Here is a 16184-nt window from a genome sequence, read left to right on the forward strand (position 1 = left end):
GGCTCTCCAAGGGTTGGGGGCCCAGTAGGCTTCTCTGAGTGATATTTTTAGGCCCCTAGAGCTTCCCTGCCAATAGTGAGTGAGCCCCCCACGCTCTACAATAATCCTGCAACCCCTCTACAACTTTTTTTTGGGTCAGGACTCCTACAACGGTGTGAAATTTATCTTTACCAATCAGTGTTTCTCTTCCAGAAGAGGTTTCACATTATATTTGACTTACACTCAAATATACTGAAGGCCCAAAAACTTATTTCTAGGATCCTAAAAAAGAATTGTAGGCCACTAAAACCACCTTCTTCCATTGGATTAAGGGCTATATTTGTAAGGCATACTAGCAAGCAAGAAAACCTTCTCTAGATGACTGGGGCCATTATAAAAGTGATACGGGCCCCCTTCTCGGAAGTTAGAGCTGAGATGATGATATGAGGAATATAGCACTCGATCCTCTCTTCACTCCTTCATCAAACATCATTTGATGGACCCATCCGTCTGTTACTTACCCCACCCTCTCTTAATGGCTCTTGACCAAAGGAGGACAATTGTGCTTGGCTCATCAAGTAAGCCCACTTCACTACAGTACTGCAGCTTGTTGTTTTTGAACTGTTTTTATTGTGGGAGAAGACAGGACATTTGAGAGAGGGATATTACTTAGTGGTAACTTTATCTTTCTGTTCTTCAATCCTGTATTCCTCCCTTTTTCTTACAGTTTCTTAATTTTGAATATGCTAGTCTGCTTCCTTGACTCTGGGCTATGAGGTTTGGAGGCTGGGTTTATATACCTACTGGGAGTTTGCAGTCTGCTCTTTGCGATCTTGCTTCCAGTAGGGGGAGCTAAAATGCTTGCTTCCTTTGTGGGATGACAGAAGAGGCAGCAAATTGAAGTAAAGCAGGGGTTGGCAATCTTTCAGAAGTGGCGTGCCAAGTCTTCATTTATTCACTCTAATTTAAGGTTTCACGTGCCAGTAATACATTTAAACATTTTTAGAAGGTCTCTTTCTATAAGTCTATCATATGTAACTAAACTATTGTATGTAAAGTAAATAAAGTATTAAAAATTTTAAGACGCTTCATTTAAAACTAAATTAAAATGCAGATCCCCACCAGACCAGTGGCCAGGAGCCAGGCAGTGTGAGTGCCACTGAAAATCAGCTCATGTGCCGCCTTTGGCATGCGTGCCATTGGTTGCCTACCCCTGAATTAAAGACATTTAATTCTCCCTTTTCTGACACTACTCCAGAATTAATAAGAAGTTTTTAGTGAACTCCAGAGGCATTGCCCCAAACTCTTTTTACAGAGCTGCTCCAGAAAGATGCAGTTCTCATTAACTCCAGTGCCAAAGTTTGAATTTTGTTTGTTTTCACAGAATTACTTGCTGAGCCATTAATCAGTTCATCATCTAGTAAGGATGTATTGTGATCTACGAAATGGGAGGACATTTTCATAGCGAGCTAGTCAAAGGAGATTTTTAAATGGTCACTTTTAAATGTTTTGGTAAAGTTCTAGAGTATTGATGGGACAAATGAATCTAAATAAAAGCCCAGACGGTTATATTGTTCATCTAAAATTTATGCAAGAGATGCATATTTCTACTTGTTTGATGCAAAAAATTCTCAAATTTGAAAATGTATTTTATAAACTTTTTAAAATCCATTTCTCTTAAATATAGTTTGACCATAAAACTTTTTTCCTTTACATTACGTCTTATAATTTTTACAGTTTTTTTTAATTGATTCTATCTGCATACAGACCAGATACCATTCCATGTAAAACAATCAGATACAATTTAAGTATAATTTAGTAGAAAAAAGATTACTATAAATTGAGGTTAAACATCTGAAAGAATTGTCCAATGGCTGAATATATTTTCTGTGGGCCTTTTGGAGCTCAAGAAGGTGAAGATTTTTGGCCTTCCCCTCCCCTACTAAATTCAATAAGCTTTGGAGCAAGCACATAATGAAGTCAATTGGAGCATTTCTATCAGTTTTAATGGTCGCTGAATCAGGACCCAGGAACTTTTGACCAATTTATTTTGAATGTAATTGAAAACCATGCTTTGCAGCTTCTTTCCAGAAAACATTAGCGTGCCCCTTCTACTCATTTCTCCCTTTTACTGGTCTTCTCTCCCTCCATTTTTTTTAACTCATCTATTTTGGGACGTTATAAAAGATGTGCATGTTATGCTCACCTTTCAAATGCAGATAATGACTTGACTTTTTTGTGTGTCTTTCTTAGATGGGACTGGGGAAGACAATCCAAGCAATTGCTATTTCTTACTACTATAAAAAGGAATGGCCTCTCTTAATAGTAGTCCCTTCATCTCTGAAGTACCCTTGGATTGATGAGATGGAGAAATGGATTCCAGAACTCTGTCCAGATGATATCAGGATCATTCAGAACAAAACTGACACTGGGTGAGTGAAGTTTCATATTCTTCTCCACAAAAATCTGTCATGATTTGTTCAGTGAACGCCTGTAAATTACATGAAATAAAAGCAAATGATGGTCTTGTGCACAAGACTGGTAGTTAGGCAACATGGGTTTTATCTCAGGCTCTACCAGAATTCATGTGTGACCTAAAGAAAGAAACTTAACTTCTTAACTTTTAGTTTCCCATTAAATACAAGCTCCTTATCTCAGAGGAGTGATTTTTAAAATTTAGGCCAAGATTTTCAGTTTAAGACAGTTTTTAATCTCAAAAGCAACATTGTGATTTACAGTAATGTCTGGATGCACTTTTAAAATGTCTTTCTTGGACAAGGAAATTGCTCTTTCTGATGTCTGAAGAATGCCAGCAAATGACTTGACTACTCAGAGAGACATCTACTGCAGATATGACATCCAGGTTCCACTTGGAAATATTCAAAACATTTGTTCCCTTCCCTGCGATGACCAGATAAGTCCAACATAAAAATATCCTGGAAATATTTGAAAGTGCTGGAAAAAAGTATTATCATTCGATGTTAAGGGACAGTTGGCACCGACAATCAACTGAGATCAGCAAGAATGGTCTCAAAGGCTGTCATTGGACTCTGAGTTCAACTATTTCATTTGCAAAGGCATTGAAGCACTCTCTGTTTCATTGCAATACCTTGATGGTGCTTAGTATCTATCAGAAACCAAGATGTGGAGGATCTGGCCTACTATCTGGAGCGATGGCAGTCTGGCCTAGTAGTAATCATGGTGGCAGCTGGGCCAGGAATGAGAGCCAAAGGTTGGAACCAGAGTCAAGATTCAAGAGCACGTTCAGAACAAAGCAAGAGGAACAGGGCTGGAGCAGGCCAAGGGCTGTGGAGTCTGTCGCTGCTATCAGGCAGGGGAGAGTACCAAGCCATGAAATGACATGGGGCAGATTGAGCTGCTGTTTCTCCTATGAGACTTTTATATAGCTGCTCTAAAAGTCACTAGACCAGCCCTAGGTTTTGGATTGGCTAGAGGCTAGCACAGGAATAACTAATCACTGCATGTGCCTTTTATCAGGCTTTAGTTCAGGGATAACTCACAGAATCAATTCTGAGGGTGAAGTTCAAACCAAGCCTACCTTGAAGGTCAGGTTGAAGATCCCATGTACAACTCAAACCATGCCTCATCTGTTTCCCAACTCTTGACCAAAATAGGTCAAACCCAGCTTCAGTTTTTGCACTAAGTCACATCTCAAAGTTCAAGATGCTATTGACTGTTGACCCTTGACCTGAACTTGGAGAGTCTATAGTTTTGAGTAAAATGTAATCTATTTCTTAAATATGCTTTTAGGACATTATTGAAGCTGTAATAGCAAGTAGAAGAGCCAAAATATATTTATTAAAAATAAGCTTAGCTGTAGGTTTTAACTGTTAAAGGCTTAGAGTGAGGTGTGGTGAAAGTTAGCATGTGCATGACCAAAGGTTATGAAATTATACGTGCTTCGCCTAAGGTTAAAAAAATTAATAATATATATTTTGTAATAGTTTAATAATGTATCTTGTGGTAGCCAGGTGAACCACAAGCAAACAGATGGTAACATCTGTTGTATTAATTTAGGTGGTGTTAATATAACCCAGTCACTGTCCAACATTAAACAGTGATAAACAAGTTTTGGCATTTGGTATATAGAGACTTCAGCTTACTTTAATACCATAGCAAATATATCATTAAAAATCTTCTTAACCTTTTATTAAAGATTAAAAAAGAAAAACAGTTAGACCATTTGAAACTTAAAGTATTAAGTCTTGCTTTCATTTTAACAACATCCCTTGTTCCCGTTCCATTTAACTGGAGAGAGTTTTTAGAAGGAGAACCTCCCTTGTTTGACAGTCTCTTAGATGGTATCAAAGATGGTAATAACTGTCCTTTGGGGGTAAAAGAGAAGAAGTTAATTGAGATGGGCTGAAGCTACTTTTGTCGCTGTTGTTGTTAAAATCCAATCCTGTTTCATCCCAGCTGATGCCTGGGGTTCAACTGGAGCCAGTAGAGGTGGTCATATCATCTGGGTCCCTTTCTTTGGTCTGGTCTGGTCAGGACAGCTCTTGGGATCAGGATGACAAAGATTCAGGGAGTCCAAGGAGATGGTGGGGGTGGCAGCCATGATGGTGAAGCTCACTCCAGTAGCCAGTTTTTCTCCCCAAAATCTCTTTCTTTAAGGACCCACAACGGGAGCGGAAGACAGAATAGCCCATCCCCTCATTGTTTTGTCCACCATTTAGGCATAGTTTCTGATGCACCAATTTTGGTTCATTGATTTCTGGCTCCATACTTTTCTAGTTTGCTAAGAATGTTCTTAACATAGTCCTTGCGTTATATTTAGAGGCCTTTTTGTTTGGACTAATTCATTCTTTCTGTCTCCCTTTTTTACCTTTTCACGTCAGCATTTGTGACACAAGTTATTGTGACATCTTATGAACTTTCACATCCTTTTTACAGTTGAGATCATAATTAGAGTAAATTTGACGGCCCAGTTATCACAACACATCTTAGGGACTTTTTGGAATAAGAGCTAACCACACTGACATATTAAAATTATTGGGAAATAGACTGATGCAATGGTTAACTGTCAGAAATGTAATTATGGCAAATCAGAATACCACATATGAACAATCAAAACCGTCTCCCGCAGTACCAGATATGAATAGGGGGGATGACTTGATCAGATATGGTTCCAGATGTATGTAGGTGGAATGAAAAAGATGTATAAAAGGTTATGAAACCTATGCCTAGCTGGGAAATTGGGAATGACAGCGTTGGCAACTCCCAAAACTGTCATCTCCTCTTTTGATGTGCACCACTGACTGTTTTTCTTGGTCTCCATAAGGTTGTAAGTATGCACAATGTAAGATTGTAAGTATGAACAGTACAAGAAACCACTTTATTATATTTATCTTAGATGTATAATTTTTTCTGTGATGTCAATTATATTTGTCCATGTTAACTAACGGTCATACAGTTTCTGTGTGTGCTTCACCAATCTCGTCTTTATTAACTTTAAGTATCTGCCTGCATCTCTAACATATGTTGCAAGTCAAATAGTTATCTTAGTATCAAGTTTGTATGTAGCTACCCGCATGTTTGGGGTGTATTGAATTCATCAGCGGTACATTGAGAGCTTGTGATTCAGTCATTGGCATCCTTGATGCATTGTCATGCATCATTGTATAATGTTATGTGTAATATATCTGTTCTGCAAATGTGAAGTGTTTACAGAACTTTTCTGTGTAGATTGCCAATGTTGCAGATGCTTGACCAGTTGATATTGGAGAATGTGGCATTTAAACCATTAGGTATAGCAGTTGTATTTGGCCTCATGCATGCTTTCTTACTGGAGATTGTTTCTGTAACACTTTTTCAGTTTATTCACTTTCTTTTCTTCCTTTCCGGGTTAGCCCTGTTATGATAAATTAATAACCAAACCCTGGATTTTCTTTTCTAGGAGAATATCGACCAGCAAGGTGACAATTTTGGGTTATGGCCTACTAACTACAGATGCACAGACTTTAGTAGATATTTTGTATAAACAAAATTTCAAGGTAGTTGTGGTTGATGAGTCTCACTATATGAAATCCAGGAATGCAACCCGCAGCAAGATTTTGTTGCCAATTGTGCAGAATGCTGCACGAGCAATTCTTCTTACTGGAACTCCTGCTCTGGGAAGACCCGAAGAGGTATTAAAAGTATTGTTCTTTTTTAAAGGGATGATGGTTCATTTATGAAGTATATCATTTTATAAGGCATGTAGCTCTATACAGTTACATGCACTGGAACATTCTGTTACTTTATGCACTTATTACAATATGAAAAATTAGTATCAGAAACCAGAAGAGGTTGCTTAATTTTGTGTAGTTATATTGGGATTTTATAAAACATATTTGTATTTTTGTACTTACTGTTTCAAGCTCATCAACAGTCAGAAAGATGACACTGGAGAGTAGCTTTTCAAGGAAAACTAATCTATTACATACATATATATAATTTTTGTGCTTAACTAATACCAATATTTGATAAGACTTGTTGGTTCACTTTGAATTCAGTGCAAAATAATACTTTTTATTTAGATAACAAGTTATCAATAATTTATCATCTTCCCAACGTGTGAAAAGCAAGTAGGTATGATATTTTTTACTTAATACTTTCACTGAACATTAATTAGTGTTAGGAATGCTCTAATAAAAACTGGCAAAAAAGCGCTATGAATCCCTGAAATCTCTCAGTTCATGACACAAAAGGTTTAGTACAGTTGCCCATCAAGAATTCTGTTCTAGGGTAGCAGTAAACAGTATAGGATTCAAGTCCCATTTCTTCAACATTACCAACAGGTTCAGAACAGTATCTATTAGGGCAGCATTATGTCCCATAAATGTAAACAAACTTGTTTGTCTTAAATATTGGCTGAAGAAGAAGTAGGACTGAGTAGACTTGGATGCTCTAAAGTTTTACATTGTTTTATTTTTGAGTGAAATTATGTAAAAAAAAAAACCAAACCTTAAAATTGCACTTGCATGATAAAGAGATTGCACTACAGTACTTGTATGAGGTGAATTGAAAAAGACTTTATCTTTTTTACAGTACAAATATTTGTAATCAAAATACTAATATAAAGTGAGCACTGTACACTTTGTGTTCTATGTTGTAATTGAAATCAGAATATTTGAAAAATCTGGAAAACATCCAAAAATATTTAAATAAATGATATTCTATTATTGTTTCACAGTGCTATTAAAACTGCTATTAATCATAATTAATTTTTTTAATCATTTGAGAGCCCTAATTATATGTACAAGGCACTTCAGGTTTGGAATGGAAAAGGAAAAAAAAACAACTGATTCTCAGAGGCAGCCTGCTTTTTTTTAAAGGGGGGCCTGTTGTGTGCTTCCTGCCCTTCTAACCTTTCTGAAACAAATTTAGAATGTTAATATAGTTTGAAAAGGCAACTGCTCATTTGTTATCCACCCAGAGAAAAGAGAGTTGGTAGATAGTTGACATTAGCATAGAAACGTTTAAAGGGGTATTTGGTCATTGGGAGGGCATGCAACTTCTTGCTCATACAGCAAAGGCAGCCCACTTGCACTGTGAGGGTGGAGAAGGCAGGAAGTTGGTAATAGAAACTGTTCACGTTGCACATTGGGACCATTAAGTAGCAGCACTATCTGGCTTCAAAGAGAGTTCCAAAGAAGTCTTTATTTGGCCAGTATTATTGTGGTCAAAACTCAAGCCCCTGAGAATGGAAGAGATGCCAGTGGCTGGGAGGAAAAAAAGCAAGTAAGTAAATTCTTCTTCGAGTGATTGTTCATGTCTATTCCAAGCTGGTGTGTGCGTGCCGTGTGCACACCAGCCAGAAGATTTTTCCCCTAGCAGCGTCTATAGGGTCGGCCTAGGCGCCCCCAGGAGTGGCACCTTCATGGTGCCCAATATAGGGCCTCGCCTACCCCTCACCCCTCAGTTCCTTCTTACTTCCGGTAACAGATAACTGGAACTTCACTCGCTCTTGCAGCGAGTGCCTTGGCAGTGTCTGTCAGACTTTAGTTGTGTATAGTTCTTAGTTTGTTAATAGTTGTTTGCTGTATAGTTATAGTTAGTTGGTTGTTAGGTCGTTTTCCCTTTCCCCTCCTGGGATATGCCTGGGTCTCCAGGGTTTAAACTCTGTGAGGCCTGTGGCAAGTTTATGCCCAAGAGTGATCCTCACTCTTCCTGCTTGCGGTGCCTTGGTGAGACTCACCAGAGGGAGAAGTGCCATATCTGTAAAGGTTTCCGCCCCAGAACTCTTAAAGACAGAGAGCAGAGACTGAAACTCCTGCTAATGGAAGCGGCGTTGAAACCTCAATCTGATGTGGGACCCTTTAACCCGGCACCGAGCACCTCCTCCTCGGTGCACAGCACTCCAGAGTCAATGACGTGTGAAACGGGCCCGGCTAAAGACTCAGAATCTCAACAGCACTGCCACGGGTCGACCTCAGTACGGCACCGCTCACCATCTCTGGTGCCAGTAAAAAAGAAGAGGCCAGTGAGGGACCTCAAGGATCGGCCACGCGCTCAAGCGGATTGGGACTGACTGCTTGTTTCTTGCCCTCGCCCAGGGTTTGTCGACTCCTGTCCAATCCAGGAAGCCCTCGCCCTGTGGGACTTCTGTGTGGAACACTCAATCCATCTACAGGCATTATATCCCCCAGGGATTCAGAACGCACTTGCGGACAGCCTCAGCCAGACCTTCCATGGCCACGAATGGTCCCTTCGACCAGATGTGATGAACTCAATCTTCTGGTTCTGGGGCTTTCCCCAGATAGACCTGTTCACCACTCGTGGCAACAGGAAGTGTCAGGCATTCTGCTCCCTCAGAAGTCACAGCCCAGGGTCCATCGGGGATGCATTCCTTCTCTCTTGGGCAGACCACCTGCTCTATATCTTTCCCCCTATTCCGCTGGTCCACAAAGTGCTCCTCAAGATCCACAGGGACTGGGCTCGAGTTATACTGATAGCGCCGGCGTGGCCACGCCAACACTGGTTCACCTTGCTCCTGGAATTGTCAGTAGCAGCTCCAATCACATTACCGCTGGTCCAGGACCTCATCACACAGGACCATGGCAGACTCTGGCACCCAAATCTAGAGTCCCTTCACCTCACAGCATGGATGCTCCATGGCTAAGCGCTGTGGAGCTGTCACGTTCAGACCAGATCAAGCAAGTCCTCCTGAGTAGTAGAAAGCCCTCCACCAGAGCAACGTACCTTGCCAAGTGGAAACAATTCTCCATCTGGGCAGAGCAATGCCATCAGTTGCCTCTCCTTGCCCCCATACCGTTCATACTGGACTACCTCCTGCACCTAAAACATCAGCGTATGTCCTTGTCATCAATAAGGGTCCATTTAGCTGCCATCTCCACCTTCCACCCGGGCTCAGATGGGTTCTCAATTTTTACAAACCCTATAGTGAGTCGTTTCCTTAAGGGTTTGGACAGGCTCTTCCTGCACACTCGTCAGCCAGTCCCAGCCTGGGACCTCAGTCTAGTACATCTAGACTGATGTGACCCACATTTGAACCATTGGCCACCTGCTCTCTGCTGTACCTTTCATTCAAGGTGGTGTTCCTCGTAGCACTTACCTCGGCCCGAAGAGTTTCGGAGCTCAGGGCCTTAGTGTCTGAGCCCCCTTACACAGCTTTCCATAAAGACAAAGTCCAACTTAGACCTCACCCTGCTTTCCTGTCTAAGGTTGTTTCCCAGTTCCTCATGACCCAGGACATTTTCTTCCCAGGTTTCTGCCCCAAGCCACACTCCTCCGATAGGAGCGCAGGCTGCATTCACTAGATGTAGTAGGGCCTTAGCTTTCTACATAGAGAGAACTAAACCGTTTCGAAAGTCCGTCTAACTTTTTTTGGCCGTGGCGGACAGAACGAAAGGTCTCCCTGTTTCCTCTTAGCGTATCTTGTCATGGATCACATCTTGTGTTAGGGAGTGTTATGGCCTGGTGAAGGTGCCTGCCCCACCGATTACTGCCCGCCCCACAAGGGCACAGTCCTTTTCGGGGCGTTCCTGGCGCAAGTTCCTGCTCAAGAGATTTGCAGTGCACCTACGTGGTCCTCAGTACATGCATTTACGACGCACTATGCATTTACACAACAGGCCAGAGATGATGCGGCCTTTGGGCGGGCCGTGCTTCAATCTTTACATAACTCCAACTCCAGCTCCTGAACTGTGGCTTGTGAGTCACCTGCTTGGAATAGACATGAACAATCACTCGAAGAAGAAAAAACGGTTACTCAGTTTCTCGTAACTGTTGTTCTTCGAGATGTGTTGTTCATGTCCATTCCAGTACCCAGCCTCCTACCCCGCCATCGGATTAGCCGGCAAGAAGGAACTGAGGGGTTGAGGGGTCGGCGGGGCTCTATATTGGGCGCCAGGAAGGTGCTACTCCGGGGCGCCAGGCCGACCCTGCAGATGCTGCTAGGGAAAAAACTTCCAGCTGGCATGCACGCTGTGCGAACACACCTTCTTGGAATGGACATGAACAACACATCTCGAAGAACAGTTACGAGACAGTGAGTAACCGTTTATCATTGTTGTAAAAACTACATTATATAATATTCCCGAGGGAATTCTGTGCAAAAAAATGAAAAATTCTGCCCTAAAAAATTAATTCTTCTCATAATATTTAAAAATTCTGCAAAATTCTGCATTTTCTGTCAAAATAACACTATATAATCACATAATTTTCAATTATTTGCTGACAAATATTTTGAAGTATATTACCAAAATAATTTTAAATGGTGTGGTTATATTGTCGTTATGTTTTTGTATTATTTTGACATATTAAATATGCAGAAATTTGCAAAATTTAAATTTTTTGTGTGTGTTTTGGTGCAGAATTCCCTCGAGTACCAAGGTTCTGTCTGGTGCAGTCTGGGTGCAGGCAGTTTGGTGGGTGGGTCTGGGTGCAGGGGGGAGTCTAGATGTACAGGGGCTAGATGTGGGGTTTGGGTGCCGGGGAAATGGGACTCTGCAGGGGTGTCCAGGTGAAGATAGTTAGGGCTCAGTGGGAGGGGGCTGAGGGAGTGGGGCTTGGTGAAGTGGAGGTCTGGGAGGCTCCTGGTGCAGGGGATGAGGCTCGGCAGGGTAGGGGTTCGGGGGCCCAATGAGGGGGTTCTGGGTATGGGGACTCCTGATGCAGGGGGATGGGGCTCAGTCGGAGGCTCCGGGTGCACGGGTGAGGGGAGGGGTAACAGTACAGGGTGCTGCTCCCCCGTCTGCCCAACCGCTGTGCATCCGGATCCCCCTACACCTAAACTCTCATACTGAGCCTCCCCACACCCAGACACTGCCTCACAAAGCCACCACCCATCTCTGGCGGTGCAGAGCTTTCTGCAGCCAAAAGAAGTTTCTGGGGTTTGATCTGACCCAGTCCCGGCTGCTCAGTGTGGGGAAAGGGAAGGGGGAACTCTGTCTCCGTCCTCCTCCTTCCCCCTCCCCCCCCACACCCAGCTGGGACTAACATCCCTGAATGGCTGGAGTATCCCCAGACTCCTCTCTCCCAGCTGTCTGAACAGATGCATCTGAGCTGCTGGGGAGGGGTAACTGAGTACCGCTGCAGCTTCTCTTTGCTTCCCCAAATACATTATTTTCTGCAAGGAAGCAAAGAGAATCTCCTGGGGGAGGGAGAGGGGATTTTTCTGCTGCACCACAGTGGTGCATAATTTCCCCAGGAGTAAAATATTTTGCTGTGAAATCCTCTGAAGGTGTGGCAGAAATACATAGCATTGTTGATGTGCAACAGGTAAATAAGAGCAAAATGCTCCTGGCCCAGAAACTGTAAAATCTGGCCCAAAACAGTAGCATCTCTTCCACCTGCTGTCTTGAAATAAGCCTTTTGGGAATGGAAAAGACACTGAGAGGTGCTTAATTCCTGATTGGGGATCAGGACAGATCATATGTGGACTTGGGAACACTGAAATAGTACAAGTGATCTGAGAGGATTTGAGCGGGCAGCAGAGTCAATGGGATTGCCAAGGGGCTGTGCATCAATTTTGTCTTATGCCCTTTAAACTCAGGGAATTTCTATACTTCGAGCTGCAAGTGATTCCCAGTTCAAGGAAACATACTCATGCTAGCTAAGGTCATGCTAATGTACTAAAAATAGAGTGTAGCCTTGGCAGCCGAGGTTGTGGGAGGTGCTCGCTGACCTATTGTTTCAGGTGGCTATCCTCGTATGCCACTCATGCTGACACGGCTATGCTCTATTTTTAGAGAGCTAGCTCATTCAGAGACATTTGAGTATGTTTCTTCGAGTTGGGAATTGTACGCTCAGCTGGAACTGTAGTCGTACCTGCAATGTCTCAGAGGGTACTTCCTGTGTACGTGGAGAGCCTCAAAAGTAACACAGTTTTTGTGAGTGGATACTTCTGACAGAGAATCCTAGATAGTCTCCAGACCCCCTTTCTTCATGATCTCCTTCTAGAGATTGAAAGTTGTTTCATTGTTCCACTTCTCTGGGATGATGTGCATGAAATTCCAAGTCTAAATAAAGAAATTCCTGCTCAGGCAAAAAAGAAAAACAATATGCATAATGTATCTAATCTGAAGAGGTCATGAAATCTCCTATGTAATGTTATTTATGTGTTTCAAGTTTTGTATTTATGTAGTGTAGCCTGTAGAAAATAGAAGACAGACAAATGATTTATTACATGAAGATTATTTTTAAATAGTTTTGGTGGAGCTAAGGGTATAGAGAAAAATGTATTTAAAGATCATTTATATGGTATGGACCCCTCACATTTTATTATTTATATTGGTATCTTTATTTACAGCTTTTCATGCAGATTGAGGCACTTTTTCCAAGAAGATTTGGAACCTGGAGTGAATATGCAAAAAAATACTGCAATGCTCATGTCAGGTACTTGTCTTTTTATTTTTCTGTTAACGTCTTGTTTTTTTATCTTGTGATAAATGAGAAATCCTAATAAGAAAATAATTAAAAATAAAACATGCTGTAATCGTTTGGTTGCCATACTGCAGCTATACGTTCAGAAACAGCCTAGAGCCTATAGGCAAGGGAGGCTAATGGACAGTGCTTTATTTATGCCAGGGCTGAGCCTGGCACTTCTACACTTGGCAATTCATAGCCCCGGCATCTCTGGGCTTGCTGCATGAGTTATGAATGTAAAAAAATTGCTTGATCCCTGGCATCTCTTTCATTACAAATTAAGCACTACTAAGGGGCGCTGTGGAGGCAAGAGGGAGGACTGCATTGTTCTGTGAAAGCCATAGGGACCAGGCTGTTGCTGCTGCTATTTGTAAATTATTGCTTTGTACTGCCCTAGAATGTTTTCTCATTAGATGTTTTAGCACTTACTGGATTTTTTTATATATAAAATATAAGTCCTGATGATGCCAATTTGGTCGAACTATTAGCCAGTGTGTTAGAAGAATTAAAAATGCAAATAGGCAGGAAAAAAGTCAACTATATTCTTTTTCAAGTGGTTGTAGATGTGTATTCTACTTGGCATGTTCGTGCCTACTGTACTGGAGATGGAGACTATTTTCCCACAGCAGTACTCTTTGGGGTTGCACATGTGTCCTGTGCCTCCTAGTGGTCCCTCCCAAGGCTATATAAGTGCAAGGCCACCCCAGTCCTCCCTCGTTTTCTTCTTATTGTCAATGACCTTAGTCCTCCCTTTGAGAGGTTTTCCCCTTACGGTTTTCTCTCTGTGTCACAGTTTGTTGCTGAGATTTCAATACTGTAAATAATAGCATCTAGTGCCTGTAGTTTAGTGTAATTGTTAGTTTAGTTAGTTTTATAGTTTTATGATTCTCAGCACCATAGGTTATGCAGCATTCCCTGGGTTTCAAGCACTGCCTGTTTTGTGGCACCCTCAACACTGTCCCCCACCATTTCCTTTAGTTAAGCACTCGTAAGCAATATTTGACATTTTTCTGTAATATCTGTCATTCTTTTAAAAAGAGAACACAGATTTCTAGGGATCTTTACCTGAAACAGCATGTGATTGAACATGCTACGAGGCGTCTTGGCACCAGGACCCTCTTTGGATCATTGGGCCAGCCTTCCTCCGGCATTCTCTACCTCTTTGGTAGTTGCCAATAGTCTCTGAACTCTGATTCTTCCCTGAGAAGGGGAAGAGTCAATCCATCATCTCCCAAGATCCCTCATAAAAGGATCCATAAAATGAATTAGAGCCATCCAAAATAGAAGACATTCATTCCTCATTTTTGACAAAAACAGGCTCACAATATCTGCAAGACTCAGATACCTGGGGTAGAGCTGGACCGTCAACTTGTGTTTCCCCGGTACTGAGATGAGAGGATCCCGGTACCATACCATTGACTCCAGAACCGTCAGTGGTACAGCTGTTGACTTTGATACTTACGGATATCACAGTGGCTCTGCTGCTTTCTGTACTGACAGTCTCTTATGCCTGTGTGGCAGCAACAGATTTGCTCTGTTTGTCAGTACCCTCTTCTCCATTAAAACAGAACATAAATGTATTTCTAACTCCAGGACAGAGACTACTATCACTGACAACTTTGGTATTGACAAAGATGGCTGCTGGGCCAGTATTGTTCTTAGTACCATCTAAATCTTCAACTTCAGTGTTAGCAACCTCAGTACTAAACTATCCCTCAGAATCGGGACCAATTCCATCTTGTTCTTTCGCCCCAATAGTGGACATCTTCTCAGTACTGGATCCCTCTTTAAGGTCTTCTACTTCTTGGGATGCCTTTGCTATACCAACTACAGTTCCCCCTCCAGTACTGACAATGCCCTCTCCCCTTTTGGACTATGGACAAATGAGGTCATCCAGTAGCCCCACCAGGTCAGGCACCACTGAGGCCCACTGACTATTCAGAGGGTTCCACCCACTCTGATTCAGAGTCCTCCAACTCATCTCTATTATCACTGTGGTGAAAGCAGCCCTTTATATCCTCCACACACCCAATAGAGGGAAAAGATCAGCACCGAGAGCACAGTTGCTCTTAGAGCAAGGACACACCATCTTGGAAAGGTATGTATTGGCCTTCTGTGCCTTATGCTGTCTTGCAGTGGCTATCCTGGGCACTGTTGGGTGCCCCTTGCTCACATAGATCTAAATTTCTACCCAGTAGAAGGGAAGATTCCCTTATTGTGTGGACCAACTCCCAGAATGGCCTGTGATACAGGTACTGGACAATGCCTCTCCTCTCAAACCACCTCTGTTGGAGGAGTCTTTGCCAGAGAATCAACCTTTGCCTCAAGAAATTAGCATCACTTCCAGCAATTCTGTGCTCATCTTCTCCAGATGACTCAGTGGTCTGAGGTTCATCTTCTCCAGCCACCAGAAGTTTTTGAATTCTATCAGAACTTACGTAGGAGAATGGCTGCTAGTCTGGGTACACAAGCTGAACTGGTAAAGGAAAATACTCACAAGACATGTTTCAGGCAACAGCTCCAGGAAGAATAGCCTTGCTGATTAATGACACCCTCTGACAGCCAGTGAAAGTCTTGTGTCTTACACCAGTGTTGCTAGCCCTGACAGTCAAAGATATAGACAAATGATACCATGTACCATTGCAAGGCTTTGAATATTTTTGCTCTGACCCACCTCCCTCGTCATTAAAAGAGATTGCAGCGGAGTAGAATTAAGTTGACCCCAAAGAAAAACTGGATTTCTTAGCAAGAAAGAGTTATTCTACTACTTTTCTCGAGATGAGAGCAGCAAACCAACAAGATCTCCAAGTGAAGTATGATATCCTCATCTGAGAAGCAATGTCTAAATTACTAGATAGAAATGGGAGAATTATCAATAATAATGCAGAATAGGGAGAAGTGTTCAACAAGTATTTCTATTCTGTATTTGGTGAAAAAACAGATGTACAGTTTCATCATATGGTAATAACACTCTTTCCATTCCACTGGTGTCTCTGGAAGATGTTAAACAGAAGCTACTAAAGTCAGACATTTTTAAATCACCATGCTGAGATAACTTGCATTCAAGAGTTTTAAAAGAGATGAGTGAAGAGGTGACTGGATCATTAATGTTGATTTTCAATTAGTCTTGAAGCACTGGGAAATGTCCAGAAGCCTGGAAGAAAGCTAATGGTGTGCCAATTTTTAAAAAGGGTAAACTGGTTGACATGGGTAATTATAGGCCTGTCAGCCTGATATCAATCCCGGGCAAGATACTGGAGCTGCAGACACAGAACTCAGTTAATAAAGAGCTAAAGATTAATGTAATTAAT

General features: G+C 42.0%; 1 protein-coding gene across 3 annotated transcripts in view; it reads left to right on the forward strand.

Moving 5' to 3' along the window:
• The window catches only part of ZRANB3 (zinc finger RANBP2-type containing 3), a 117691-nt gene that overhangs the window by 43034 nt on the left and 58473 nt on the right, over positions 1-16184 (forward strand). For 2 of the 3 annotated variants that reach the window (XM_030579986.1, XM_030579985.1), the window contains exons 4-6: positions 2233-2411; positions 5900-6131; positions 12758-12843. In XM_030579986.1, the coding sequence (XP_030435846.1) occupies positions 2233-2411; positions 5900-6131; positions 12758-12843 (497 nt within the window). Of the gene's footprint in view, positions 1-2232; positions 2412-5284; positions 6132-12757; positions 12844-16184 lie in introns of those variants that run through there. The other variant, XM_030579987.1, reaches the window with a different exon arrangement.

Source organism: Gopherus evgoodei, chromosome 11 (genome assembly GCF_007399415.2).
Source record: "Gopherus evgoodei ecotype Sinaloan lineage chromosome 11, rGopEvg1_v1.p, whole genome shotgun sequence".
NCBI lineage: Eukaryota > Metazoa > Chordata > Testudines > Testudinidae > Gopherus > Gopherus evgoodei.